Below are 27,701 nucleotides of genomic sequence, written 5' to 3' on the forward strand. Positions count from 1 at the left end.
CCTAACAATTTCACCAATCCACCCCATCCCTCCCCCTTCATGAAAATACTTTCAATAACACAAAAAAAACATGACCTCATCTGTTTTCCCTTAGGGCTCTCTCTAAAGCATTTTGAGGAGTTTTGATTTTTGAGTACTTATCATTTCTTCCTCTTAAATCATATTCTTCCATAAAGTGTACAGTAGTTTTACACATGAATGGCATTAACTTTTTAGAGCTTTTGCTTTTTTTTCAAACAAATAAGGGAAAGAGGTCCTGCTCGGTAAAGAGCACTTACAAGAAAAGAAAGCAGCAGTTGAAAATTATTTCGCGATACTACCAATAGTAAATTGATAAAATAACCATTTGTTTCAATCAATTATTTTTCAATAGTCCACGTTCAGTTTACTGTCTTTACCTTTAGGAGTGATGCAGAAATAGCTCGCTTAAGATGGTTCAAATATTTGCTTAGGAGCTAATCTTGAGCAAATAAGATCTACAGAAGATCTACAAAGTGTGTCTTAGTACCTGCAATCCCACTTTTAGTGCTGGATATCACTTTTATGCAGACTTGAAGTGATGTAAAATTGTTCACTGAACACTTAAGATGGTTTGGAGCAAAAATTACATTACCATGTTTCTCATTTACCCACAAACCCTATATGCTCCAATTTTCCCCTTGTAGAAATTCAAGTTTCAAATAAATAGGCTTCATCTCTAAAATGCCCATACTCACTCCTCCCTCCTAACCAAAGACAGGAAGTCTATCTTGAAATTTGGCACCATGCCTGACTTTCTTGCATAGTGCATTGCAAATGTTATAACATACTATAATTGTAATTTATTTATTCAGACTAGGTAGCATTATCAAAGAATAATTGCGTTTGAGAGGCTGTAAGAGTTCTCCCTTTAAAATTTTGAAGGTTCTTCAACCAAGGAAGTGTCTACTGCATATTAAATTAATTTCAGTCGAGTGAATGTTCACATGAATAACAATGAATGGTATTTTGGTTTTTTGCCTAGGAGCTCTGAAAATTAGTATGCCCTCCAGGAACATATTAGAGTGTTTACAGTTGGTTAATGATACTGATCCTAATTTAAAGTAAAACTACAAACAAGTTATGAGTCAACTTCGTTTTTCATGAAAAAAAAAAAATGGCAGTTGCAACAAGTACACAGCAGATATTCTATTGCACTCAGTTTTTAATGGGTTCAAATGATAATTTAACTTACATTGGAACTCACATGAAGCTCTTAAGAAATTATACTGGCCTTGCGTTATATCTATAACATCAGCTCCTTAGGTTACAATCTTTACCTTAAAAGCTTCATACAAGATAACAACTAGAGCACTTAAATTTTCACACACAAATTAAACACCATGAATTCACTGAAGGAACAAAGAGTCAAGCTAATACTTAGTACCACAAATATGAACCATTCAAGACAGTGACTTGGGAAATTTGAGCCCAACAAGCATCATGCAATAGGCTCAGCAGAGAAAGCAAAATTACTAATTACCATCTTTGTTGCAGATCTCCTGTGATATCTGAAGCATCCATTCTTCAGGATTCACTTTTTTACCCAAAGAACTTCATATATGACATCAAGGATGGCATCTATCATAGCAAAAATCAAACTAAACAGTTTGAATTCAATTGAAAATAACAAAACCATACTTCTTTGAATAATAAGACATTACGGCATGGAGTAGGGGTTCTAACCTTCAAAACAAGTAGTTATCTATCATACATAATTATTAAATTTATTTTTTATTTAGTATAACTGGCGACCAACTCCTAAACTTCAATAATCTTAAGATCTGTCTCCAACTTGGCCTGTCTGTTTCCATTCACCACTTCACCAATAATCCAGGATGGTTTTCCATCTAAAGCTTCAAGCTCATCACAGTAACTCTGGGCTTTGTCATGTGGCAGACAAACAAGAAGACCACCTTAGAATCAAAACAAGTAATGTTACAAACCTTAAATAATGTTTTAGATGTCTATATTCAGTCTACAGGCAGTCCCTCATTTTAAAAGAAAAAAAAATTAGTCTCACTCCTAGGGTTCTATGCAGGCCACTAACATCAACTTTTTTTCACTTTTTTTTCCCTTATGCAACTTACTTTGAAAAAGAGGAGGAACTGCAAACATTCTAAGGTATATCTTGCCATAATAACCCTACACACCATTGTTATGAGCTGACAAAAGCATTTTTATCATTTAACCACCAATGAAATACCAAGTAAGTTTTTGCTCAAAAACTTGATATCTTCACATGCGAAAATAAATGCTATCTTCACACCTGAAAAGATCACTTTTGCTATGGTTACATATGAAAATCACACCTTTATAAATAAATTAGTATTTCATTGGTGTTAATATAATAAATAGAATATTTTATGGCTGCTTGGAGGTACGACATTTTTCATTTTGTGTTGAAAGATATTTCTCTTGTTTTCTTTGCTCACTTGTGAAATATTTTTCAACACTTGAAGAGAAATTTCTTACCTCTGTGCTGCCATGTAATATCCTCTCTCTATTAAAAAAAACACCAATGAAATACCAAGTGATCCTTTGTCTGAAACATGATATCTTCATACATGAAGATAACATGTTATCTTCACATGTTTTGTGATATTTTCAAACATTAAAAGAGAAATTTCGTGTCTCTGTGCCATCATGCAATCTCTATCCATATCGCTGCTACTACTTGAAATTCACAAAAAGTAAAAATGAATCAATCGGTTATTGAAAGAAAATGCAACTGCCAATGAGAATACCAATGACAAGCACACTTGGGCTCAATAGGCAACCTATATGGCATGTTGTTAGCAAATAATGCCAACACAGTTTAACCCTTTAACTCCCAGATCAAATTGGTAATTCTCCTCACTGTCAACCATACAATTCTTACAATGTTAGTGCAGAAAACTTAGCATTGGATCAACTAATTATCCCCAAATTGATATTTTTCTTTATTCTCATCACTTATCTGGTTGCTACTGTATTGATATTGTAATGGGAAATTCTGTCTTAGTCACTCATGGGAATTAAAGGGTTAAGGTGGTACTGGAAGCTAACTTGGTGAATTTTCAACAATTTTGAGTATAAAACATTTCAGGACAGATTTGTTGCAACAACTTGGAAAGATTTTTAGTGTAGTCTGCCAAATACTATTTTATTTCAACAATTTCATCCTCAAAAAATCAAAAAAAGGTTGAGATCCAATACCCTCTCATTTAGTAAATTTGTGGCAGAGCATGACAGACTGTGCTGCAGACTTTTCCTCATTGTAATTAGTTTTGGTTTGCCAAGTTTTAGATCAAAAGAATTAAATCTTCCTAGAGATTATGCTGTTGCAATAGCATGACACCATGAAGCTGCACTAATTAATTTGTGAAAAGCAGCAATATCTTTGGTAGAATTCATCAGAGAACCCATGTTTACTTTCCTTCCTTCAGTCTCCATCTTGTGTAAGCCAGTGATAAATAGCTGCAGCGGCAAAATGCAAAATAGCGCAATATAGATGGTCATGATTGCCATATTCATCTTTCAATTTTTTTCCTCAAACCAATCACAACACAATAACTATCTGCCCCATCTGTAGCAACAACACCTATCCTGTAGTATTAAGAAAACCTTAGCACCTATGCTGTGCATTAGCAAGAGATGGAAAAGCAAAAGTAGAGGTTGCAATAAATGTTCTAGGCCTTCTCTCACTTAAAGAAATTGATGTTGCTTAGCTGGAAATTGAAAAGAAGGAAAGAGCATCACTAGAAATAACAAAAATACAAAGTGGTGTGGGCATTTAAAAGTCACAACTTTCAATCTATTAAACATGGTGTGACAAAATAGAATACATGGTTATTCACTCCCTTATGGTTGTGAAACATCTCTAAAATTAGAAATCATTAAGAAATTTTTAGAATACCAAGGCTAATGAAAACATATTTGTATTTTTGTTGCTTGGGAAATATAAGTGGTCAGCTACCATCAAGCTCTTTCCCATAAAAAAAAAGTGTGTCATAATTCATTACTAAATGATTACTTATGAAATGGATGTGTCAGAAATGTAAGTTAAAGAAAATACTGGATGAACTGCCAACACAATTAGACCAGGATCCCATCTCTATTTTGCTGCCAGATTGTCCTTTGAGGCAAAAGTTATATTGCATGTATTTCTAAGACAGCATGTTTTTTAATTGTCAAATTTTAGAAATAAACTACATAAAACTTAGCCATAACCTTTACTATATGACAAAATAAAAGCATTCCAAAACAGTAGAGTTAGCCAGTACTGCTTTGATTGGAAAGCTACATCATGTTCAGTTATGACTCACCAGAAGTTTCAGCTGAAAATCCATCCAGTAATTTGAAATTAATACCAGAAGCCTTAAAAATCTTCACCATGTTGGCCAAGATGGGAAGTGTGTGTATTTTAAATGACACCTCGCCTTTCTGGTTTTTTGCCAAATTATTTGCATGTCCAAGAATTCCAAATCCAGTAACATCTGTAGCACCATGGGCATCATACTTGTGCATCATGCGAGCAGCATTCCGGTTCAACCTAGACATTGATTCCACAGCATTCTCGTAGCTTTTTTCCACTTCTGCAGGTGTAACAACATCCTTGATCTTGTTCCAAAATTTGGGCTGTAGAGATGTCAAAGTTAGACTTCAAGTTAGCACCTTACATTTAGAGTAAAACTGGTCTCAAAAGAGAAAAAGAAAAAAAAAGAAGACATCTTGGAGAGAGTTATCCAGTCTCTCTGATAGCCTGTACAACAAATCAGTTATTTCATCCCAGAAAGTAGTTTATACACAACAATAAAATTTTCAGTAAATCATTTTTATGAAGGGAGAGACTCACATCAATATCCTCCAACCACTGGTGTGCATTGACAGCAATCTGAGTTCCAAGAGGTTTAGTAAGGACTAAAACATCACCAGCCACTGCACTTTCTGGCCTTAACATAAAGTAAATCAACAATTTGTTGGTTAATTTATTCTTCAAGGCTGGTTGTATTTAATTCAGCAAATTTGATAAACTGAAGATGACAGGAAGATGAATTAACCCTTTACACCCTAATATTAGTGTCCATATTCTCATCATTGTTGTCTTTACATTTCCCATGATACTGACAAGGAGAATCTATTTGACAATCAGGAGCTCATTGAATTAAATTTCCAATCTTAACATTTTAATAGGCCAAAAAAGACATTTTTCCAAAATCTCTTGACAAAACGTTGCATCCCCCTCTTTGGATCATATTTCAGCGATCTCTCCCTATGGAGAAAAGTTAATAAAATTTTGTATTGTATTAGAAACTCATAAACCCAAGACTTGTCTAAATAATTCAGGACTGGCCCAAGAAATGAGATAATCATAGACAAGATGACGAGTAAAAGAGGTACATGATGGTTTTATTGTCAAAAGATTATAAATTTGAATAAAATCCCAATTGGACAGTAGGTTTTGCCTCGTTACTCAATATTGATCTTCATGTACCAAACTTACATGATAAATTCGTCGTCGGAGACAACACTGGAAGCAACTCCACCAGTAATGAACCATGGATTAATCACTGTCTGTCCTCCGTTCACTGTTGTACCAGCTTCTAATGCCAGATCATTGAAACCTTTGATCACTAATGGCGTCACAACTTCTCTTTCCTTCAGTGTCATTTGACTGCTTACTCCAAGTAACATTAACATATTATCACATTCAGTAACCCCCATAGCGTATAAGTCACTCAACACATTCGCGCAAGCAATCTTTCCTTGCATGTAAGGATCATCCACGAGAGGATAAAAGAAATCAGTGGTCTGAACAAGACTTATTCCCTTATGCCTTGTGGGAAGAACACAACTGTCCATTCCAACACCGATTTTTCCTTCTCCTCTCTTGTGATCAAGTCCCTCAAGGAGCTTTAGCAGTTGCTCCTGAGGGACTTTGCATCCTCATCCTTTGAGTTTTGTGAAGTCTAACAGACGAAACGTTTCGGACAACCCGTGATCCTGAGGGATAAATCTGGAATATAATCCAAGAGACATGGTTTCACAACCTCGTGACACCTTCTATTTAGATTTCCCAAGTTCGAACAAATGGGACGGAGATGGAAAACTGCGATCCTTTTGGTCAGCTTAAATAGATCGGTGGTGTAACTACCATGCAGTATACACCGATATCCCCAAGGCCATGATTGCCGGATTTCATATCGTGAGGGACTGGGGCGAGTTTGGAGCCTGCTGGACATTTGCAACCAAGAGCAAAATAGCGGTGTACGAAAAAATAGGCGACCAACTAGGCGACCATGGATGGATCCTCTTCCTCTAAGAAATAGCATTGGAACTGTGCTGGGGCACTGTGTACTAATAACTGGCGGAATGAAGGACTAGATTTTATACCCTTAGTCCAATAGGTAAAAGAAACGGTGAACTAAAGGCATCTTTATGAAAGTTCTTATGAATGAAAACATTGACTGACAGAAGCAAGTGATTTGTTCGGCACACTGGTCCAAAGGACGACGAGAAAGCATTGAAGATAACAAAAAATTGCCTTTTACGGGCATAAATGCCCTAGACGCGCCTCTCCATTGAATAGCGGGCTCTGTGATAAATGACACTAGAGATCACAAATTTGAGCCTATGACAATCGAATTCAGAAAAAGGGAAAAGGCGAAAGGGCAATTTCAAATACTTTGAATATATCATTATCATAAATAATTATCATGGAGAAATTTGAAATCAAATTATAAAAAAAATGGGAGATTTTTCAAACAAAGGATATCCAGCTTTAGGCGACCGTGCAGGAGCCAAGTCACCATTAGTCTTGGTGTCATGGGATGGAAATTTCGTCGTTAGAGAAAGAGCATAGAGAAGAGTGCTGACGTCAAGGGAATGAGTTGCACGTAGCAAGAACTAGTAAGCGAACCATTAAGGTCGTCACACCATTTTAGCTTTTGGTAGCTTTTGCAGCAGAACAGCGGCTACCATTGTCCCTAGATAAAATATTGGTCCATCTAGCAGATGCTATAATAGCGCAATTTTGCATAATAACACAAAATCTTCTTAGCGATTTTGGTTTCGAAGGTCATTTGGCACTAAAACAATGAAACGCAATTTCCCACTGATGTTGGTGGGGAATTCCGACTCAAAATTTTGAATCGCATTGTTTTTAGACGTGAGCAACTTTATCGTTTTGGCAGAACTATTTCCCCAGATGCAACCTCTCGAAATCTCTATCAGGAGACAGCGGAATCCATCGAGTATTCGCTTTTTTCTTGCAAAATATTGTTTAAATTTTGGAAATATGTCTAATCCTGGTTTAAATATAACTGTAAACTCAGACGGAATGTGATATAATTTTTGGGAAACTTGATGTTTAAGAAGACTTTATTTTAATGAATCGTATCTTACTGTGGAAAACATTATATACACTATAAAAGTGGCAAAAATGTTTCATATTTTTCAAAGTTTCATCGCACGGAATAGAATTATTTACAAAATTGAGGTCCAAATTGCCAGAGAAAATAGTCAGCTCTCAGACCATTTCTAAAAATGGGAAAAACTATTAAGAGATTGGCCTCGGACAGGTGGAAGTGGAAGAAAAAAAGTAATAATTCAGCAAACAATAAAGGTAAATTCAAACATATATATGTCACACAGGTGAATAGTACTTTTCCCACGCGCTAATGGGCTAGTATGGAAGTGAATAACAATACGGCTATTCACCTCGATCAAGAGACTGTCTCTAAGAATTTGGAATGAGAGCAACAGCTTTAGTAAAAAACAATGTTGGAAGCCACAACGAGCGGTTTATCTAGTAAGTTAGGTTGAATTTACGTTCATCGTTCCTAATCCTTTTTTAGTTTTGTATATATAGAGAGTTTTCTCATTACATAATCATATTATAGTTCAACAGATGTCTTCATCTTTGAAATGTTTATCAACTTTTTGAAAAATTCGTTCCTGAGTTAGATTTATCAACCAGATGAACACCTTAATTGGTGCACACCATTAAGTTTGAATGATGCAAGGCACGTCCATGAACTCCCAACCATCTTGAAATGAGTGAAGTTCATTGAGGATTTTTCTTTTTGATGCTGTCAGGAAGGTGAGAGTTTACAATGTCCTGGTTGGGCGGTTACTATAAAGACGAAATATATCATGTTGCACTTCCAGATAAACAGTAGCGAAAGTTGAGGAGAAAGCCGTTTATTCAGCTGCAGAATGATCGCGACAACAAATTCACCAGAACGCGGAACGCAGACGATAACTTATCAAAAACTGTTATGCTCACCCACTTTTGCTAGTGGGTTAAAGCAAATCCCAATTTATTTCTGTGCAGCTAACATTCTCATCTCCCTCGCAGTATTCATTGGGAATTTCCTTATCCTTGTTGCCCTAAACGAGGAAGGTTCCCTTCATCCACCTTCCAAACACTTGTATCGTTGTCTGGCCGCAGCTGATCTGTTAGTTGGTCTTGTTACTCAGCCTTTCTTTGCTGTTTATCACATGTCCTTAGTTTACGGACATTGGAGTCTTTGTCGATGTTCAATCGACGTAGTCTACATCACAAGCTATACATTATGTGGAGTATCATTGTTAACGTTGACGGCCATTAGCGTGGACAGACTTCTCGCCCTGTTGTTGGGAATGAGATACAGACAAATCGTAACTTTGAAACGCACGTACATCATTACAGCCATCCTTTGGATTATATCCGGTGTTGCTGCTGCATTTTACCCTTTAAATCTTCAAATAACCCGTTTGTATGGTATTATAATTGCAGTATTTTGCCCAGTGATCTCTACCTATTCATATATTAAGATCTTCTGCGCTCTCAGTCATCGTCAGACTCACATACAAGATCATAGGGGACAACAGCCGAGCCAACCAAATGCACTGAACATGGAGCGATACAGAAAGGCAGTATACAGTGCCCTATGGGTGCAGTTAGCATTGGTTGCTTGTTATGTACCAAAATTTATAATTACAATTGTGATCATTCAGAGAAAAACTTATTCTTCACAGATAATAATCGTTGATGGAATAACGTCGCTTGCAGTGTACTTAAACTCAGCCTTGAACCCGTTTATTTACTGCTGGAAGATAAGAGAAGTGAGACAAGCAGTAAAGAAGACAATCAGAAGAGCACTTTGTTGTACATGGACTTAGATATTTTTCCCTGGGGTCACACACGTATCACGATGCGTACGAGCTCATAGTCTGATAAAACTACAATTGTAAGTACAGGAGAAACGGACTTGTTATCGGGTGAGATTATAATAATACGTATCTCCATTAATGTAACTCAGTTTCAAGTCGCTTCCTGCTAAGGAAGCCGGGATGGAATCATCATCTCTACTCGAGAACAGACTTAACCTTTTCCGTAAGTTACACAAACTTTTGATGAATAGTGCATTATTCAATTCTTTAACTACCTGGCAACTTCACGAAACGTGGAAAGAAGTATCGCAGGATAGGTACGTAACGGCAATTTGCGATGCTTTGAAACTCTGAGGAGATAGACAATTAAAGTCATGTAAATAAACGATTTTAAACAAACGGGACATTTGAATTTATTGTTTAAGTTTTATTGTATAAGTTGTTTAACCATGTTAATAAGCGGAGAACAGTTTTATGAATGATCGGTGGGGGAGCTTATTAAATCATTTCCTCATAAAGGAGTCTCGTATTTCTTAAATTGAGTCGGAGTTTCAGTTTAAATTTTGTTTTAAACTTTTATGTCAAAAAGCGGCCACAAACGATCAGATCAGTGTTTCATTTCATTAGATAAAAATTGTTTGTCGTTCTAAGTAATTCTCCACTCATCGATCGATTCTTCATCTGCGTTTTCGAGGAACTTCAATTCTTTTGAACAAAGACAAGGCGGGGGCGAATATTAATTTGGCGCATGCAATCACCAGCCGTATACACGCAGATTGTCCAAAAACTAAACAAATTAGGACTTTTCTAATCTTGTAGTCAAATTAACTTTCGAAAGGAAAGATATTTGACCAAACGTTGCTCCTGATTAAAAAGTGTAGGAGTGATATGAATCAAACGAAATGTATTTCTTTCTTGTTAGGGGAAATATGTGTAAGTTTTGAAAGAGATAAGGTAAACAGAGAGTGGGAGAAATTATATAAGTTGGGAAAATGAATAAAAATGAAAACTGCAGGGTGTGTTGGCTTAGTTACGCGATATTTTGCATCTGTCGTAGTTCCTTTTTTTAATCCTAGTCGGACACGAAAAGAAGAAAATATAACTCATCGATGTTTTGTAATAACAAGACATTCTATTCCTTGCAATGACTGTGATAACGAATACATCGGACAGACCAAACGCCAGTTTGGTACACGGTTAAAAGAGCACCAAAAAGCGGTTTTTCTTTGCAAAAAGGAAAATTCAGCTTTATCGGAGCATACTTGCCTAACCAACCATACAATTGGGTGGGATAATTCTAAAATTATCACTACTAATCGGCGTTACCACCAGCGCCTTTGTTTGGAGGCTTGGCACATTAACTCCGCCCACGCTCCTTTAAATCGTGACGATGGCGGTCTGCTTCCTGACGCCTATTTACACCTCGTCAGAAAAAAGGCCGCTAATTAGTGATCATATAAAAGGACCTCTTGTTGCAGCGTTTAGATCACCCCTGATGAAGGCACTAGACAGGAGTGTCGAAACGTTGGGTCTATGAATTGTAACTTCTTCGGTTACATTCATTAAATCTGCAAACCAGTGTAGCTTCAAACTATGTCTGATTGTCCACCTGGTTGCCGTGTGAACTTTAATATATTTTAACAAGACATTAATTACACGTTGTTTAAAATCACTCGGGATCTAAGTCACACTATTGATTTTTTGTTTGTTTAAGTGAAAATCTATCAACAAATCTTTCAATTTGAAAAACTTAGTAAATTTTTGCGGATCGCCAAATTTTCGCCAATCTTCCGTGGACCCAATGTCCTCTTTGGAGGTCTCCAAATTTTGGCAAAGCAAGCAATCAAATTCTTTTTTTAGACCATTCAGCTGTCATGTTGTGATTGACGTATGAACCATCAGTGACGTTTTATTCAAAGAATAATAATAATAATCTGATGCGACCGCCGCCAAAATTTGGACAATGCGAATTTTTTGCCAATTTTTGACGCGCGAAAAAATTAGAAAATATTTTAATTCGCTTTAGTGCGACCCGGCCTTTGTAGCGACTTTTTATTTCATCTCAAAGGTATCTCCGGGTAATGTGAAAAAATTGCTTTTGGTATTTTATTTACGCAATTGGAAATCATTCATATTTTTAACGCTTACAAACAACTTGAAACATTTTTTTACAAATATCTGTCACAATCTGACACCTGTCAATTAGAGAGCGTGTACGAAAAAAAAAAAGCGCATGTACACTTTTGAAAAGAAAAAGCAAGGGTATAGGTTTGGCAAATAAACTCAATGTTAACAACTGTCAAGACAACTTTTTCTTCAAAACCATTTAATGATCTTATGGAAAGTATTCACTTCCATCGATAATTAGTGTACGAAGAATATTGTAAAATTGTAAGGAAAGTAATCGAAAGTAAATTCAAATGTATGTTTTGAAGTTGTGGGAGTTTGCTCGTTTGTTTGCTGTAGTGGCGCGTGTAAATCGTGGTTTTTTTTTTTTACCAAATAATTTAGGTTAAATGAGACACTTTAACAAGACCCAAGGAGAAGTTAATGAGGCTTTTTCTCGTTTAATTCATTCGGTTTTTGCGGTGTAATTTACGATGCAAATGGACAAATTGAACAGGCCGACTTGAAAAGACTTACCGAAAGCGTGGTTGAGGTAGGACGTAAAACTTCGCTATAACTAACAAATTTGTTTGAGAGAATTCAGATATTAAATGAATGAAAATTCCATCGATTAATTCAATTGTAAATAAATATCTCACTGTTTTAACTTTCTGAGTTACTTTTTGTGAAGGATTAAAGTTAATTGAAAACTGTTTTTGGGCCGCGAGTCAACCCATTTCATGACATATTTGCTCATGTGCCACAAATTCATATCGAAAACAATTTTCTACTGGCAACGAAAGTGATTTGAGGGTGAGAAAAGAGACTAAGTTATTAATCGGCTTGACTTGTTTAACTATACTTTGCTTGAAAATAATGCCCAGCCGGAAAACAAACTTAAAGTATGAAGAATGGCAAAGGAGCTAGGGTAACGCATTGGTGAGTCGCCGAGTACATCCCTACCATCGTTGCCACTTTTCATAACTATATCTCGTTTCTTTGGCTGAGCAGTATTTTTAAGCAAAGACGTCGATCACTACGTCAAGCCGATAAATAACTTATTAATCCTCTCTTTTCTCTCACTCAAATCACTTTGGTTGACAGAAAAATATTGGTTTCGAAATGAATTTTTATAAATTAAATTGGTTGACAAGCGGCGTAAAACCCGTCTGTAATTAATTTTAATCCTTCACAAAAAGGACCTGAAAAGTTAAAACGTGAGGTATTTGGTTACAATTGAATTAATCGATGGAACTTTCATTCATTTAATATCTGAATTCTCTCAAACAATTTGTTCGTAGTGAAAGGGCGAGCGAAGTCTTAAGTTCTACTACAAAGACGCTTTCGGTGAGTCTTTATATGTCTGTTCAATTTAGACATTTGTACCGTAAATTGCACAACAGAAACTGAAGGAATTCAGTGAGAAAAAGCCTTTGTGTCTAGTTGAAGAGTCTCATTTGAATTTAGCTTTTGTGGAGAAAAGACCGGATATACACACGCCATTGCAGTAAACAAACGAGCAAACTCTCACCACTTCAAAATCAAAAATTTGAATTTACTCACAATTACTTTCCTTTCTAGTTACTTGCTGAACAGAGGTAAATCTTCATCCATTAAGTAATCGTCGATGAGAGTGAATAACACTTTCCGTAAGATCATTGAATGCTTTTTAGGAAAACATTGTCGTAACAGTCCTTGCAAAACTAGTTCCGTTGCTTTTTCAAAAGTGTACTTGCGTTTTTCTTCAGTTCTTACGCGCTCTAGAATTGACTGGTGTCAGATTGTGACAGTTACCTGTAAAAATAATGTTTCAAAGCTTATTGGAAGCCTTCTAAATCACCTTTATCATTACGCAAATAAAATGTTTTGGTGAAGCATCTCTCTTTAATTTGCATTACCTCTATTTTAACTACCATCTACTCGCTCAAAAATTGTTCAGTTTATGGAAGATCTTGTTGTAATTACAGCCCTAAATCATTCAGGTTCTTTTGGAGAGAATTTCATTAAGTTTAAGGAAAAAAATAAAATTGTTATTCACCAGCCTAGGTCGGTCCGTATTGGGAAAAACTATCCTCAAGACAGAGGGCACAGTTTTTCCCAATACGGAACTCCCGGCTGGCGAGTAACATACATCTATTTAAGAGCTGGTTTGCAGAGAAGGCCTCTTCAGACTTGAACTTCCCGCTAAAGTTAACAAAATAGGCACTAAACGAAAACATGACCCTTGGATTCTATCTTGAGATGGGTGCAGCGCGTTTTGTTTCAGTATAGCGTCCGACTTGCATAGTGCGATATGAAAACAAAACGTACACACAAACATAGTTGCCAGCTCGAGTTGTAGAAAATACAAGGGACATTTTATATCTAAATAAAAACATGCCTCAGTCGAGGTGATTACAGTAAAGGCGTCACAAAGGGTCTTTTAAAAGCTCAATTTCAGAAAAACACCTACCTTAACCCTCCTAAAGACTCCTGATACTCGACGATTATTGCGACTAAAAGCATAACCCATTGTGTAAAATTAAAGTTTGAAACAAGACAATCCAATTGATGAAGTGGAAAAGGCTACTGGACTCTCGTAAGCAGATCTTGCGTTGAAATCGTACAACTTCATTGTGACGTTTGAGCCCGCTCCTCAGTGGTTCTCAGAGAGATCTGATTGGCTCAAAAGTTGAAATTTGAATTACTAGAACGTTTACTTCGCGCGCATATCATAAAACATGAAAAACGTGTTTGAAACTTGTTTGTCTTTCTTTAGAACTTGGTTTGTTGAAACATACTTCGGCCAACAACACTTTGGTTCATCATGTCATGAAAACCGTATCAACGAAATCATGTCCTTTGGACCCTATGACAACCCGACCAATCATAGACTACTTCGATCATATTGTACCTGTCAATACAGCGAGTCACTGTTGACTAGTTTGTTTCTCGCTTGTATCAGTTAAACACTCCCTCGTACGACCACTACTTAAACAATCGTATATTCATCAGGATAAAATGAAGAGCTGTAGACCTGGAGTAAATATTTCGTTCCTATCTAATATAATCAAAGAAGTGGTAGTGCTTCAAATATAATCTCATTTTTGAAACTAACAAGTGGTTCCCTTCTCTGCAATCTGCTTATCGCAAAAACCACTCTACTGGGTGTCTACTGAAACGGCACTTTTACGCGTCCCGACGATCCAATATCATTTTTCAAAAGGTTTTCTTGATGATGCTAGAATTAATCGGCTGCCTTCATTACTTTAGTTGTCAACATTCTCATACGCAGGCTCAGATGTCATGTTGGTTTCTCTGACATTGTACTCTAACGGGTTTCCTTATCCCTTTGCGGTCGAACGCACTGCATCATTTGTGGAATTTCAGTGAGGACGTTATCAATTGGAACATTCAGCATATGCTTTTTCTGTCACCCTAGGAAAGCAGAGGCCACCCAACTTACCTCCTTTTTGTTCGAATTGAAATCCTGTCATTGACCATTGTTTATTCGCTAACTCGGCAAGAGAACAGTCTGATAAAGTATAGTAGGAGACTTGACTGTCATATTAGGCCAGGAGCTCACTCTACAACAGTTCCTCAATAACATTTGCGTAAAGGCGATCTTGGCAATAAGTTATATAGGTCGGATCAGAAAATATCTGTCTCAAGATAATCTCAAACGTATTGTTAATGCTTTTGTGATATCAATCCTCGATTATTGCGAGGTGGAGGTGATAGCGGTGGATATTTCCCGAGCTGCGAAAGAGCGTAGTAAATATCCACCGCGTGCCGCCGACGCTGAGGTGAGTAGTTGTTTTAGTACTGCATATACTAAAAAGTGTGGCAATGGAGCACAAAATTTTGCCTTATTTGTTCCTGCAACGATTACAATAAATCCCGCGCGAGTTGCTCAGAGGTAAATAGCAAAGGATTTTCTGAATTTGAGTAATCAATCAGAGTGCTCCTTCAACACTATCCACTGCAATTTAGTATACAATAACTTTCTCCCCGATATCATATGACATGATCATGAAAAATTACATGTTCAGAACCTTGCAATACGTCTAAATACAGACACCAGTCGGAAAAAACGCGTTAATTCTGAGCTTATACATAGATAATAATACATGGGCGCGCGTAGATATGGAATTTCTCTTCGAGTGTTTAACTCGATAGCTCACGAGTAAGAGAAGCGAACGAGAGAGATGTCGAGTTTAACACGAGAAGAAAAATTTCATATCTACATGCAACCATGTATTACTGTTCTGTTTGTCATATAAACACAACAGCCCTTTACTGACATGCAAAGTCGACTTAATTAACGAATGAAAGTAAAAGGATCGACAATCCCCGAATAAAAATCGTAAAGTGCGTTGGTGCACTCGAGCTGAAAACATGCGTTGAATCACTACGAAACAAACAATGGGCCTAATTTTCCTTATAAAAAATTCTCATGTATTGAATTGGTCCTTACTTACAGAAGAAATCTTTCAGGTACACCGCCAAAATCGGCCTGTGGAAAATCTTCCAGTTGTTGATTTTCGTTCTCAGCCGCGAGAAATGCCATTACCAAAGCCACTGAATACGTAACTTTCGGTTTTAATTTTCCTATGTTGGTTTTCTTCCCCTTCTAGAAAAGTTTGAACGTCACTGTCTGTAAGCGATTCGGATTTTTCAGTGTTTTAGCAGCCATAATCCGAAAAGGTTCCGACAAGTGACTTAAACTAAGAATGTTGAAGGCTTTGCCGTTCTTCATCAACTTGACCGAGTGGCGCGAAAGGGGAGTGACATGTCTGCAGCTTATTGGCGATATCAAACAAATGTGAAAAAATATCGTAATTTTTCACGAATGTTGCTACAGCTTTTCTCAGGACTGAAAATTTTTGTATAACACCGTAGTTTATATGATAAAGTATACTACTGCTTGTTCATTAAAGAACTGTTGAAAAGTTGAAGGTACTCCTCTTATCCCTGTTTAACAAGCAAATAAAAAATACAGAAACAAAATTTTAAAAATTTTCTCACATAATGAGTTATGTTGAGAGGTGCAACACCGGCGGGACGTGACTATGAGATTGATTTTGTAGACTTTAGTGTCTTTTTGCATTTTGCGAAGCGAGGACTATTTGTAAAATCACCAGCGGTAAATTTGAGTGAAAAGAACAAGAAAACTATGATAAAAGAATGGCTTCTTCTGGATGGCGAAAATCGATAAAGGATGTCAGATAAAATATCCCGGCCAGCGATGTTAACTAAGAGACAAAAGTTACAACAAATCGAGAACAGCCATCATCACTGATCTACTAGTTTTAAGCACGACAAACATTCTTAACAAGCATAAAAAGGCGAAAGTGACGAACACAAACTGATAAGTACAATGTCGTAAGCAAAAACCTTCACTTCCACTCCTCACATTCGGGTAGGATCAACATTAACATTACTGTAACTTGAGTATAATCTTTTATTACTAACTGTTTTAAGAGAATACTAAAATGTGCCCATAAGGAATAATTTCTGAGATAAACACTGCTCGTTGTCTCTTTTCCATAAAGATGAAACAGACCTGTACATGGCAGTAGACGCACAAAGAATATAGAGTCACACCGTCGTAAAGCTGCTTCTCAACCAAGCGGTGTGCCTGTCGACCCCATGAAATGCGAAGGAGTATTTACATAAAATTAAAAAGTAGACTGCGAACTTACATAGAACCAGCTGTATTGGAAGTGCAACCTCTACAGAGGACCACATAACGAACACTTGTCTACGAGCGATAAACGTCATTCCCGTTTTACCGAGAGAAATAATGGGACCTTTTTTTATTTATTTTATCTATTAAGTGTGAAGGAAATGTCTCACACAGCTCGACTCCTAAGTAAATATATATATATATATATATATATATATATATATATATATATATATATATATATATATATATATATATATAAAGATCAACTTCACCAACAATCGCAAAATTGTGCTTTTCCGCGACAAACTGAAATCAGTCTTCAAGCGATAAAAAATTTTGGTAAACATCTCCATAGAGAGTTCATGGTGACACTACTCCTCTGAGCTTCTTCTCGTTCATTTGTGGAAAACAAAAATGTGGCCCTTTTTTTCCCTCGTGGCTTGGCGGAGCTATCTGAATTATTTTTGGACTCTCATGGTGAACAAAAGTAAAGCTAAGAATTTAATATCTTTTAACACTCGCAGTGTTCTGTATCATTCAGCTGGTTCTTCATCGTCATCATCGTCAACCTGAGATTTCTCCGTTAGAATCACATACTCTCTGGTACTGAAGCCGAATTTAAGAACATCCTACAAGAAATAAAAATTATATAATTATTAATATACCACAAGGAAATATTACATTGCAAATGCCGGCTGGGAGGTGCCTTTGGTGAAAACTGTGACCGCGGTCTTGAAAGTGTTACCCGAGGCCACAGGCGTGACCAATAGAGGAACAGGTTCATTTTTGTAAAAAAATTGGAAAATATTGCCTGCCCTAAGAATTAATCAGATTGCAAGTTTAACGTGCCCTCTTTGAAATAAAAGGGGTGTTACAAACATACGCACGTGAAGTGGAAAGCGGAGACAGAAACATGACGATCCTTGCCCAGTATTTTAAACTAAAAAACGAAGCCCTGAGTTTTGAGACTCGGCTTACGTCTCGTCACTTATGGAAGCTCGTCTGCAATTTATTTCTTCGTCCCCGCGTAAATAAAGCCGTTACCTTTTCTTTCAACTCATAGAATCTTCTGGGCTCAATTTTCTGGTTGTTGAGGAATGTTCCATTTGCAGATTCCAGATCAATGATATATGGTCTACAGTTGAAAAAGAAACAAACAAAAAAAAAACAACAAAAACAAAGTAAAAATGACAGAAATTATAATACTACAAACTGACTGCCAGTGCCTCAATAAGGGCCATGGAATTTTGCTCAACAGATTCAAACAAGTTATAAATTTTACTGAAGTGACGGGAAGGGCCTAGCAGTTGGAAATCAACAGATCTTTGCTAGTCAAGACGAAGAATAAATGAACGCTTTATCATCATCATCATTACTGCCATCAGCATTATCTATTTCCTGGGATAAAACCATTAAAAATTTGAGCGTTACACTACAACACACAAAACATCACATAAAACTGTTAGACATAATTATGTGTATGGTCTCATGTGGGTTTAAATTTTTTTCCTATCGTACTTTATGTCCACAGCTTGGGTAATTTTAAAAACTTTCCAAATATCACTTGTGTTTACACATTGCTATATGCTTGCACATTCAATGCAATTTCCTGTATATAAGCTTGGCATTGAGCTTTGAAGAATTTAAATGGTGGTAACAATAGCTTACCACTACACATAGAGTAAAAACCACTTGCCTTTTTTCTAAGTCATAATAAGTATATAGGTAATAACAGGATGTTGAGTGCAATTTGGTGTTAATAAGCACAAGTGAATTTCTTAAAAACAACAAAATTGCATGAATGCTAATGCACAAATGCAATTTGTAGTCTTTGAAAAATTTGCAAGGTTTTATTACACAAAATTACAAGAGAAATAATGTTATTACTTGTTTATAATGTACATGAAAAAACATCAAGGAAAGCCAAGGCACTGCCTCAGGCATAATAATAGTGAAGATGAAATTTTGAAAGTGTGTGCGCACTATTTGTAATTTGCACTCATGTTACAACTTTGCACTTGTGTGCCAATCAGAAGCATGCAATTTTTTCATTTGCATTGTTAAATCTGTTTCCAGGAACACTCAAAAACCTCTACAGCAATGAAAAACATACTTGACTCTTTTGCCAGAAGTACCATCTGGCTTTTCATAATCTACTAGTCTGTACTGGAGAACTGCATGCTGTTTTGAACACGATGGGTGATCTACTGCGATATCAACTATCTGAAAGATGTAAATAAAGGAGATAACTAGCCAATCCTGTTTGATTGAGCAAAAAGTAAATGTAAAAATATTTAAATGCTTTACATATAACAATGACAAAGAAGTCTCAAAATCTCTTGTAACTTTTGCAATCTTTTGATAATTTATTATTTTAGATTTTTGGTTAACAAGTATAATGACAAACTTACATGTCTCTGTCTTCCAATCAAGTAAGCACTTTGTCTGTGAATGTGCATAACAGCTACAAAAAAAAAATTTTTATATTTCTCACATCAAAGTAAAATAAATGGAGTAAATCCCTCCCAGGGTAAACAGAGTAAGTTGCCAGGTGATTAACGAGAGAGGCCCCCAAAAAAACAACCTCCAACATTGTCCTAAATGGAGTACATGGACTGTTCTTGCCAACTAAAATCAGCTGGAACACAGTTGTGAAGACAAGAAATACAAAACAGTTGAGACTCCAATAAGGGGTATTCATTACAGGAGCTGGCTTCATTTTGGCTTTCTCAAGGGGTGTTAATTTCAGTGATATGCGATAATCTTAGGAGGCTAGGACAAAAAATTTTTGAGCCTTCAGGTACGTACACATTGCCTCCTCTCCTTTAAAAGGATAAAGACGCCATCTTGTCCTCGGCTTCCTTGCCTCTATGGGTTCATTATATTTGATGACCACACCCTTGAAACAACAAGCAATCAATAACTGTGAATATATGAAAATCATATAATTATGTGAACTGCGGTTTAAGAAATGAACATGAAAGCAATCTTTGCAGTAATGAACTCTACTTAAGCAGTAGTGAAAATAGGGCCTGAAAATAAAAATTCAGGCCTGTACAGAATTGAACCCATGACCTTGGAAATACTGGTGCAGTGCTCTACCAACTGAGCTAACAGGCCAACCGGGAGCTGGTCATTATGTGGGTTTGCGATAAACCCCTGAATGTATCAATAACTGTGTATATATGAAAATCATAATATGGGAACAAATAATGTTACTGATATCAACCTTTAGACTGTTAACCATTGTTTACTTTAAATAACTTTGTATCATTTGAATAATTCCAAGAACAGCAATGCATTTCAAGAAGTATATACTAGTCAGTACTCAAAGCTCAAGAATTTACAGAATAGACACTTGCGACTGGAAATCAGAAACTTGTCATCAAAAAAGAATTTATGTTGGCAGTGGTCAACAATCATTTTGGAAGGTTGGCATACCATCTCAAGATTACCCTTAGAAATCATGCACTGCAGACATGATTACCTGTGACCTTGAGTGTCCTTGACACATGATTATTGTGTAATCTGCAGCTAGATGTGTCCCAGGGTCTGATTTTAAAAATTCTTTGTATGCTTTCAGCCAATCAGAAAGAGATAGTGAGTTGAATGTATAAGAATTAACATTAAACCCAAACATCAAATCAAGTACAAAGCAAATACATAAATGTCCAGTGCTAAAGGATTTTACTCCAAATGTACCATCAATTAAGACAGAAACCAAAAATTTTTTTCTGTGGAATAAAAGCAGAATGACAAATTTATTGAATTTGTAATGACTATCAGGTGTAGTTACCTTGTAAGTGTTTGAATATTCTGTTAATTTTCCTGAAAGATTGTAATTGGGACCATCTGGTTCAAGGTTTCCATCTTGTCCACCACTGTCCTCAGCAGGTCTTTGATGCCTTTGAATTTGAATACATTAAGAGAATTCTTTAAATTGGCGACCAAGAAATAGGTATAACAAGTTTTAAACACAATTGTCTATAAATTAGGATGTATTATTCTTCTATTTATTACTGACAGAAATCCCTAAGTTTGATCAAGTAATTTTTTTATGCCTTATGAGAAAGAAATGTTCAGTATTTAATCCAGAAAACCAAGCATAACCATACAAGAAAAATCAGTCATCTACCAAATGAACATCTTTGGAAGAAAAAAAGAGGCCTAACAAAATATTGGAACTAACAGCCTAGGATTATTTTCTGAGTGTGCTAAAGCATTACAAGTTACACATAATTTTACAACTCTGAAACCCTTTACATATTGAAATTTAACATTATAATTGTACATGTATACTGTGCTGAGAGAGAGTAGGAGTAATTTACTTCATGAATGAGAAAATGTGACAGAGCTCAAAAGCCAAAAGAGTTAGATGAGCAAATCAATTACAAAAGCATGAATACTGAGAAACATTACCACATGGAAAGGAAATGTGAGGCAATCAAATACTTGACACTCTTGAACAAAGATGTATTTGTATGTGTAATAATAATAATTTAATGGACTTGATGACTCTTTGAGAATACATTGGAATGTCTTTATAGGTGGTTCTTTATTTTAGAAATACAAATCAAACCCCTCCTTCTCCTCTTCCACTATATCAGAATTGGGGGGACATGGGTTACCTCATAACCAGTAATGGTGCAAGTTATTATAGTATTAAACATTCATACATTCTGAAAATGATGCTTACTCTGTTGGTGAATGTTGCCTTTCCTGCCTTCTGTTGTGGTATCTTCTCTCTGGATGAGAGGCTGAAAAGATAAACAAATTATCAGTCAGAAAATAATGCAAAATTTATCATCAATAAATTGTAACATTTTATATTAAAAGACAATTTGAAATTAAAACTAAATAGTTAAGAGGGTAGGAATTACATTGAACACAAAGTTTTTGAGGTAGTGATATTGTTTTGAGGAGTCTAATTGTTTCCTTCCTTTGGTAGCTTTCATAACAAGTGACAAAATTCAGTTGCACAAGGTGTGTGGCAGGTGTGTACCCAGACAATCACATGTTCCTTAGAAATTGTACCCTTCACATACTCAGTCATTAAAGATGTTCCTCTTAAAAAGCATTGAAAAAAGTGAAAAATAAAATTATCCAATTTTAAATATGGTTTAATAATTTGAGCCATTCAATTGAAAGGCAATGTAATGGATGAAACATTAGAAAAAAAAAGGTTTCTATCCACCAACCTTCAGGAGCTCTTTCATTGTGATACTTATCTTTGTCCCATTCTCTTCTACTGGCAGATCTACTCTGATTAAAATGAAAAGCATGACAATAACTAAATAACAACCCATAGTCCATGGTAATTTGCCAAGAGCAACCAGTTTTTCCAGCTAAGATAAAAAAAGGAAAGGTAGCTGTGTCTAGAACATAAAAATGTCATGTAGTTCTAAGAAGACTGCAACAAGTGAAAAAGGTTCTAGGAGACTAGTGAAAAGAAAATTATTTTAGGTTATGTTGTATTAATTGCATCTTGTGCAAATAGAATATGAGTGATGGTAAAAATGTTTTTTGAGCCTAGGAAAGAAATAGAAACAGACGTTTTTTTCCCTCGTGTTGCAAGCCTGGGACAAAGAAAAAATTCTGCATCTCCATGAGAAATTAAACCCCACACCTTTGCATTTTGATGGGCTACTGCTAGGCCAAAGACACTCTATGGTGAACTAGGCAGTAATTGGGTTCAAAATCATGACAAATATCCTGTATACAGCTAGGATTAGCAATGTTGAAAGTATTGTGCATATAAAAAGAAATCGCATCTTGTAACTCTATAAACAGGGATGAAATAAAAAACTTTCATTTACTGCTCAACAAGTTCATTTATTATCAAATGCTCTGCTAAACTTACTCCATGACTTGTGTCTTGATGATGACTCCTCCTTCCACCATCCACTCTGTTATTTCTTGGTTCTAGATGCTTGCTTAAATAAGAAGATATTACTCAAAGTTCAACTGCTGTGCTTTGGAAGACAAAAATTCAGAGGAACAGTTGTAACAGCACAAGAAAAACTTGGGTCTAAGATTAATGACACTGTTCTATCACTAGCCACATGTACAAGATGTATAAACTTCTCAAACTAAGGAGCAAAGTGGGAAATTAACAATGAAAAAAACTATAAATTAGACAATATATTTCTTTCAGCAGACATCAACATTAATTTGCTGTAAGAAAAATAGGGAAATACATTTGGCTGTTCATCTTATCTCATCAAAGTAAGCATAAGAATTCACAGCTTTGAAATACAGTTTGTAACTAATCGATACAGCCATTTCTTTTTTTTTCTCAAACATATCCTTTCCAATGGGAAACCAATCCATTGCAGACATTAAGCTAGTTAAGCCAATCAGTGGCTAAATCAGCATGTTCTCTACCAATCAAATTGAAGTACATTCAAGTAATTTTCCCCTAACAGAACATGAATTAATATTTGGAGAAAATGTTCACTATTTTAAGAGCTAAACAGAAATCAGGACAGTTACTCCCTTTCAATATTCTAAGTGTGCATAAATTTCTGGCTCGCTTAAAGAATGCATTTCGAACAATTCTTAATGGTTGTGGTCAGAAATCTTAAAAGGAGAATAAATTATCCTTATATTTGAATTGATAACAAAAAGAACTTCGTTTGAGTTATAGGCTAAAATTACTGCTGCTGTTCGCCTTTATTGCTGATCGAGATAAGAGTTCCTTTCGTTTTCCACCTTTGATTTTATTTCCGAAGCAAAGGAAATTATGTAAGAGTCAAGGTCCATGCCTTATTACATGAATCACTTTCCCTCAGTGGTGCAGAACTATTTATTAGCAAATCACTTTACGGCAATTTGGTTCCCTTTTGAACTCCAAAATTTGTGATTAGTTTCGATCTGTAACTGAAAAAAAAGGCCTTCTATTTTACAACTTACTCCCTGCGTTGACTTCGCCTATCACGTTCTCTTTCGTTATCACGATCGTCTCGATTTCCTCTGTTTCGTGCAGGTGATCGCGATCTCGAACGATGTCTCCTCACAACGCTCGCCATTTTAAACTAATCGTCGCTTCATATAATTAACACAGAGTGTGATTCGAAGTTTGGAAAGATACTTCAAATAAGACTTCACAGAACTAATGTGTCAACGTAAGCCTTCTCAAGAGGAAGACGAGAAACGGGATAGAACGGTCAAATGGATTTTCAATAATCTTTCAGGCATGAATTTTCAATAGAAAACCTCTTGTGATGAAATCCTTTATCATTCTTGTGGAACTTTATTCACCTTACATACCTCCTCTATATACGTCATGGCTGAATGCCATGAAAACGAAAAATGGCAAAAAACATTCATATTACAGACTTCATGTATGGCTTACGACATGCCCTAGTTAGCCTAGTTTTACCACGAGAAACCCACTTCTGCCCCGAATTAACCATGTTCTACCACATTAACATACATTTACCCTAATTTGGCCATGTTCTACCCCGTTAACCCACCTCTATCCTAAGTTACCCATGTTCTACCACGTTAACCCCAATCGACCCAAGGTTAGCCATGTTCTATCACATTAATCCCCATCTACCCTAAGTTAACCATTTTCTACCACGTTAACCCACATCTACCCCAAATTAACCATGTTCTACCCCGATAGCCCCCACCTAAGCTTATTTAGCCAAGTTCGACCTTATTAACCCCCATCTCCCTTAAGTTAACCATGTTTTACCACATTAACCCACATCTACCCTACGTTAACTATGTTCTACCCCGTGAACCTACATCTACCCTTAGTGAACATGTTCTACCACGTTAACCCCAATCTACCCCAGGTTAGCCATGTTCTACACTCTTAACCCCCATCTACTTTAAGTAAACCATGTTCTACCACGTTAACCCACATCTACCCTAAGTTAGCCATGTTCTACCACGTTGACCCACATCTACCCTAAGTTAGCCATGTTCTACCACGTTAACCCACATCTACCCTAAGTTAACCATGTTCTACCACGTTAATCCACATCTATCCTTAGTTAACCATGTTCTACCACGTTAATCCACATCTACCCTAAGTTAGCCATGTTCTACCACGTTAACCCACATCTACCCTAAGTTAGCCATGTTCTACCACGTTGACCCACATCTACCCTAAGTTAGCCATGTTCTACCACGTTAACCCACATCTACCCTAAGTTAGCCATGTTCTACCACGTTGACCCACATCTACCCTAAGTTAGCCATGTTCTACCACGTTAACCCACATCTACCCTAAGTTAGCCATTTTCTACCACTTTGACCCACATCTACCCTAAGTTAGCCATGTTCTACCATGTTAACCCACATCTACCCTAAGTTAACCATGTTCTACCACATTAACCCACATCTACCCTAAGCTAGCCATGCTCTACCACGTTAACCCAGATCTACCTTAAGTTAGCCATGTTCGACCTTATTAACCCTCATCTACCTTAAGTTAACCATGTTCTACCACATTAACCCCCATCTACCCTAAGTTAGCCCTGTTCTACCCTGTTAACCCCCCTCTACCTTAGGTTAACCATGTTCTATCACGTTAACCCCCATCTACCTTAAGTTAGCCATGTTCTACCACGTTAACCCATATCTACCCCAAGTAAGCCATGTTCTACCCCGTGAACCCACATCTACCCTTAGTGAACCATGTTCTACCACGTTAACCCCAATCTACCCTAGGTTAGCCGTGTTCTACCCTGTTAACCCCCATCTACCTTAAGTAAACCATGTTCTACCACGTTAACCCACATCTACCCTAAGTTAACCATGTTCGACCTTATTGACCCCCATTTTCCTTAAGTTAACCATGTTTTACCACATTAACCCACATCTACCCTAAGTTAGCCATGTTCTACCAAGTTAAATCACATCTACCTCAAGATAGCCATGTTCTTCTCCGTTAACCCCCATCCTGACCCTAAGTTAACCATGTTCCACCTCGTTAACCCACATCTACCCCAATGTCTAATGTCTACCACGTTAACTCAAATCTAGCCTAAGTTAACCATGTTCTACCCCGTCAGCCCCCATCTACCCTTAGTTAGCCATGTTCTACCACGTTAACCCCCAGCTGCTCTAAGTTCATCATGTTCTACCATGTTAACCCCCATCTACCCCCAGTTAGCCGTGTTCTACCACGTTAACTCACATTTACCCTAAGTTAACCATGTTCTACTACTTTAACCTACATCTACCCTTAGTTAGCCATGTTTTACCACGTTAACCCCCAGTTGCTCTACGGTTCATCATGTTCTACCACGTTAACCCCCATCTACCCTTAGTTAGCCATGTTCTACCGTGTTAACCGACATCTACCCATATCAGCCCGAAGATTCTTCAACGCACAGCGCTTCGTGCGTTTCTCTAAGTTGTGTCCCATTGAGGACAATTTTCATAGCTATTAGTGGACCGTTTGTTTACCTCTGGGTTGCCTTAGCGAGGATAATATCCCGTTGAGAAAGGCACACGTGAAAAATTTTAAGTATGAGGATGAATTATAATTTTTCATCCAGCTACCAAACAAAACCACCCTTAAGGAGATCGATGCAAGAGATACTGTCACAAGCGAAAATCCTCCGCCTGATTTGCCGAAAGAGGAGGAAGTGGCCAACGATGTGATCCAAGTTGACGTGAGGTACTCCCAATCAATTCCGTTAAAGAAGCTTCATGAAATCATCGTTATTCCTACTGCTGATCTGATCGAAGACAACGGGCTAACATTCGTTCCTGAGGGGCCATTTTGCCTTGTACCTTATGCAACATTGCAGGGCTCGAACTTATCATATCTAAGTGATTCTTACAGAATTTTTGTGCTTCCCTCTCTGACGACGTTACAACTAATTCATGATTGCCCAGCTGACTTTCACACGAAGACTGATACATTGCTTGTTCGCGACCCTTGTTTCAAAGATATTATCTATCAAGGAAGATGTCTGGTGCAACTTCCAGGAGCGAGGAACGAAGTGGAGATGATCGGACGTATCCTCAATGTTTTCCCCCTCACTGGAGAAGTGGCAACAAACATGAAGTGTTAAAACGAATATCATCAGTAGTATTAGTTCACATTGCAGCGCACGGTAAAATGGAGACTGGAGAAGTTATCTTGGCACCAAACACTACAAGAGAAAACCCTCAGCCGCAAGAGAAGGACTATCTACTGACGATGAAAGATGTCATAGAGGGGTTGCAGGTACGACTGGTTGTACTAAGCTACTGTCACACTGCTCGTGGGGAGATCAGGGCCGAGGGTGTGGTCGGCATGGCGCGTGCACTTCTGGGTGCCGGTGCTAGATCTGTTGTAATAACCTTATGGGCGATTGGCGACAAGGGAACCCTAGAGTTCATGTGTTTCTTCTACAATGCACTTGCTAATGGCAACAAGGCAAGTGAAACTCTCAATCAGGCCATGAAGTGTATGAGAAAAATTGAAAAGTTTAAGGAGGTGAAGTACTGGGCACCATTTGTTCTCATTGGTGATGACGTCAACCTGGATTTCAAGGATATTTAGAAGCTGGAGCAAGTAAATATTCTGTTTATAAATTCGATTCGATACAAAGTTACACTAAATCATAATTATGGCTCATATGTGGGCACTGATACTTGTGTGTCATTTTCCTTTCAGTTTGGTTACGAATTTATTTTTTTCTCCGGAAAATTGAGCTGTAACAGAATCAAATAGACTAATTTACGATGATAACATTTTTTTTTAGGAAACATCATGGAGTAAAAAAGAAAATCTATTTTAAAACAATCCTGTTGCGCA

At 36.9% G+C, this 27,701-nt stretch overlaps 3 protein-coding genes across 3 annotated transcripts; 1 reads left to right on the forward strand and 2 right to left on the reverse strand.

Annotated features, from left to right (window-relative positions):
• Positions 1-1,165: 1,165 nt before the first annotated feature.
• Positions 1,166-6,091, reverse strand: LOC131795824 (selenide, water dikinase 3-like). The gene is made up of 4 exons (XM_059113427.2): positions 5,504-6,091; positions 4,856-4,952; positions 4,326-4,638; positions 1,166-1,934 (listed from the first exon to the last, which is right to left on the reverse strand). Exons 1-4 carry the CDS (start codon positions 6,037-6,039, stop codon positions 1,780-1,782), a joined length of 1,101 nt encoding a protein of 366 aa, XP_058969410.1. The 5' UTR covers positions 6,040-6,091; the 3' UTR covers positions 1,166-1,779.
• Positions 6,092-8,217: 2,126 nt separating this feature from the next.
• Positions 8,218-9,165, forward strand: LOC131795822 (5-hydroxytryptamine receptor 1D-like). Its single transcript, XM_066174002.1, has one exon. It carries the CDS (start codon positions 8,218-8,220, stop codon positions 9,163-9,165), a length of 948 nt encoding a protein of 315 aa, XP_066030099.1.
• An 8,036-nt stretch (positions 9,166-17,201) lies between these two features.
• On the reverse strand, positions 17,202-23,964 carry LOC131795839 (smad nuclear-interacting protein 1). Its single transcript, XM_066174209.1, has 10 exons — positions 23,846-23,964; positions 22,794-22,866; positions 22,132-22,195; positions 21,630-21,690; positions 20,730-20,838; positions 19,742-19,832; positions 19,345-19,397; positions 19,047-19,156; positions 17,978-18,068; positions 17,202-17,562 (listed from the first exon to the last, which is right to left on the reverse strand). Exons 1-10 carry the CDS (start codon positions 23,959-23,961, stop codon positions 17,467-17,469), a joined length of 864 nt encoding a protein of 287 aa, XP_066030306.1. The 5' UTR covers positions 23,962-23,964; the 3' UTR covers positions 17,202-17,466.
• Positions 23,965-27,701: the final 3,737 nt, after the last annotated feature.

The sequence above is a fragment of the Pocillopora verrucosa genome, chromosome 11 (genome assembly GCF_036669915.1).
Source record: "Pocillopora verrucosa isolate sample1 chromosome 11, ASM3666991v2, whole genome shotgun sequence".
Taxonomy (NCBI): Eukaryota; Metazoa; Cnidaria; class Anthozoa; order Scleractinia; family Pocilloporidae; genus Pocillopora; species Pocillopora verrucosa.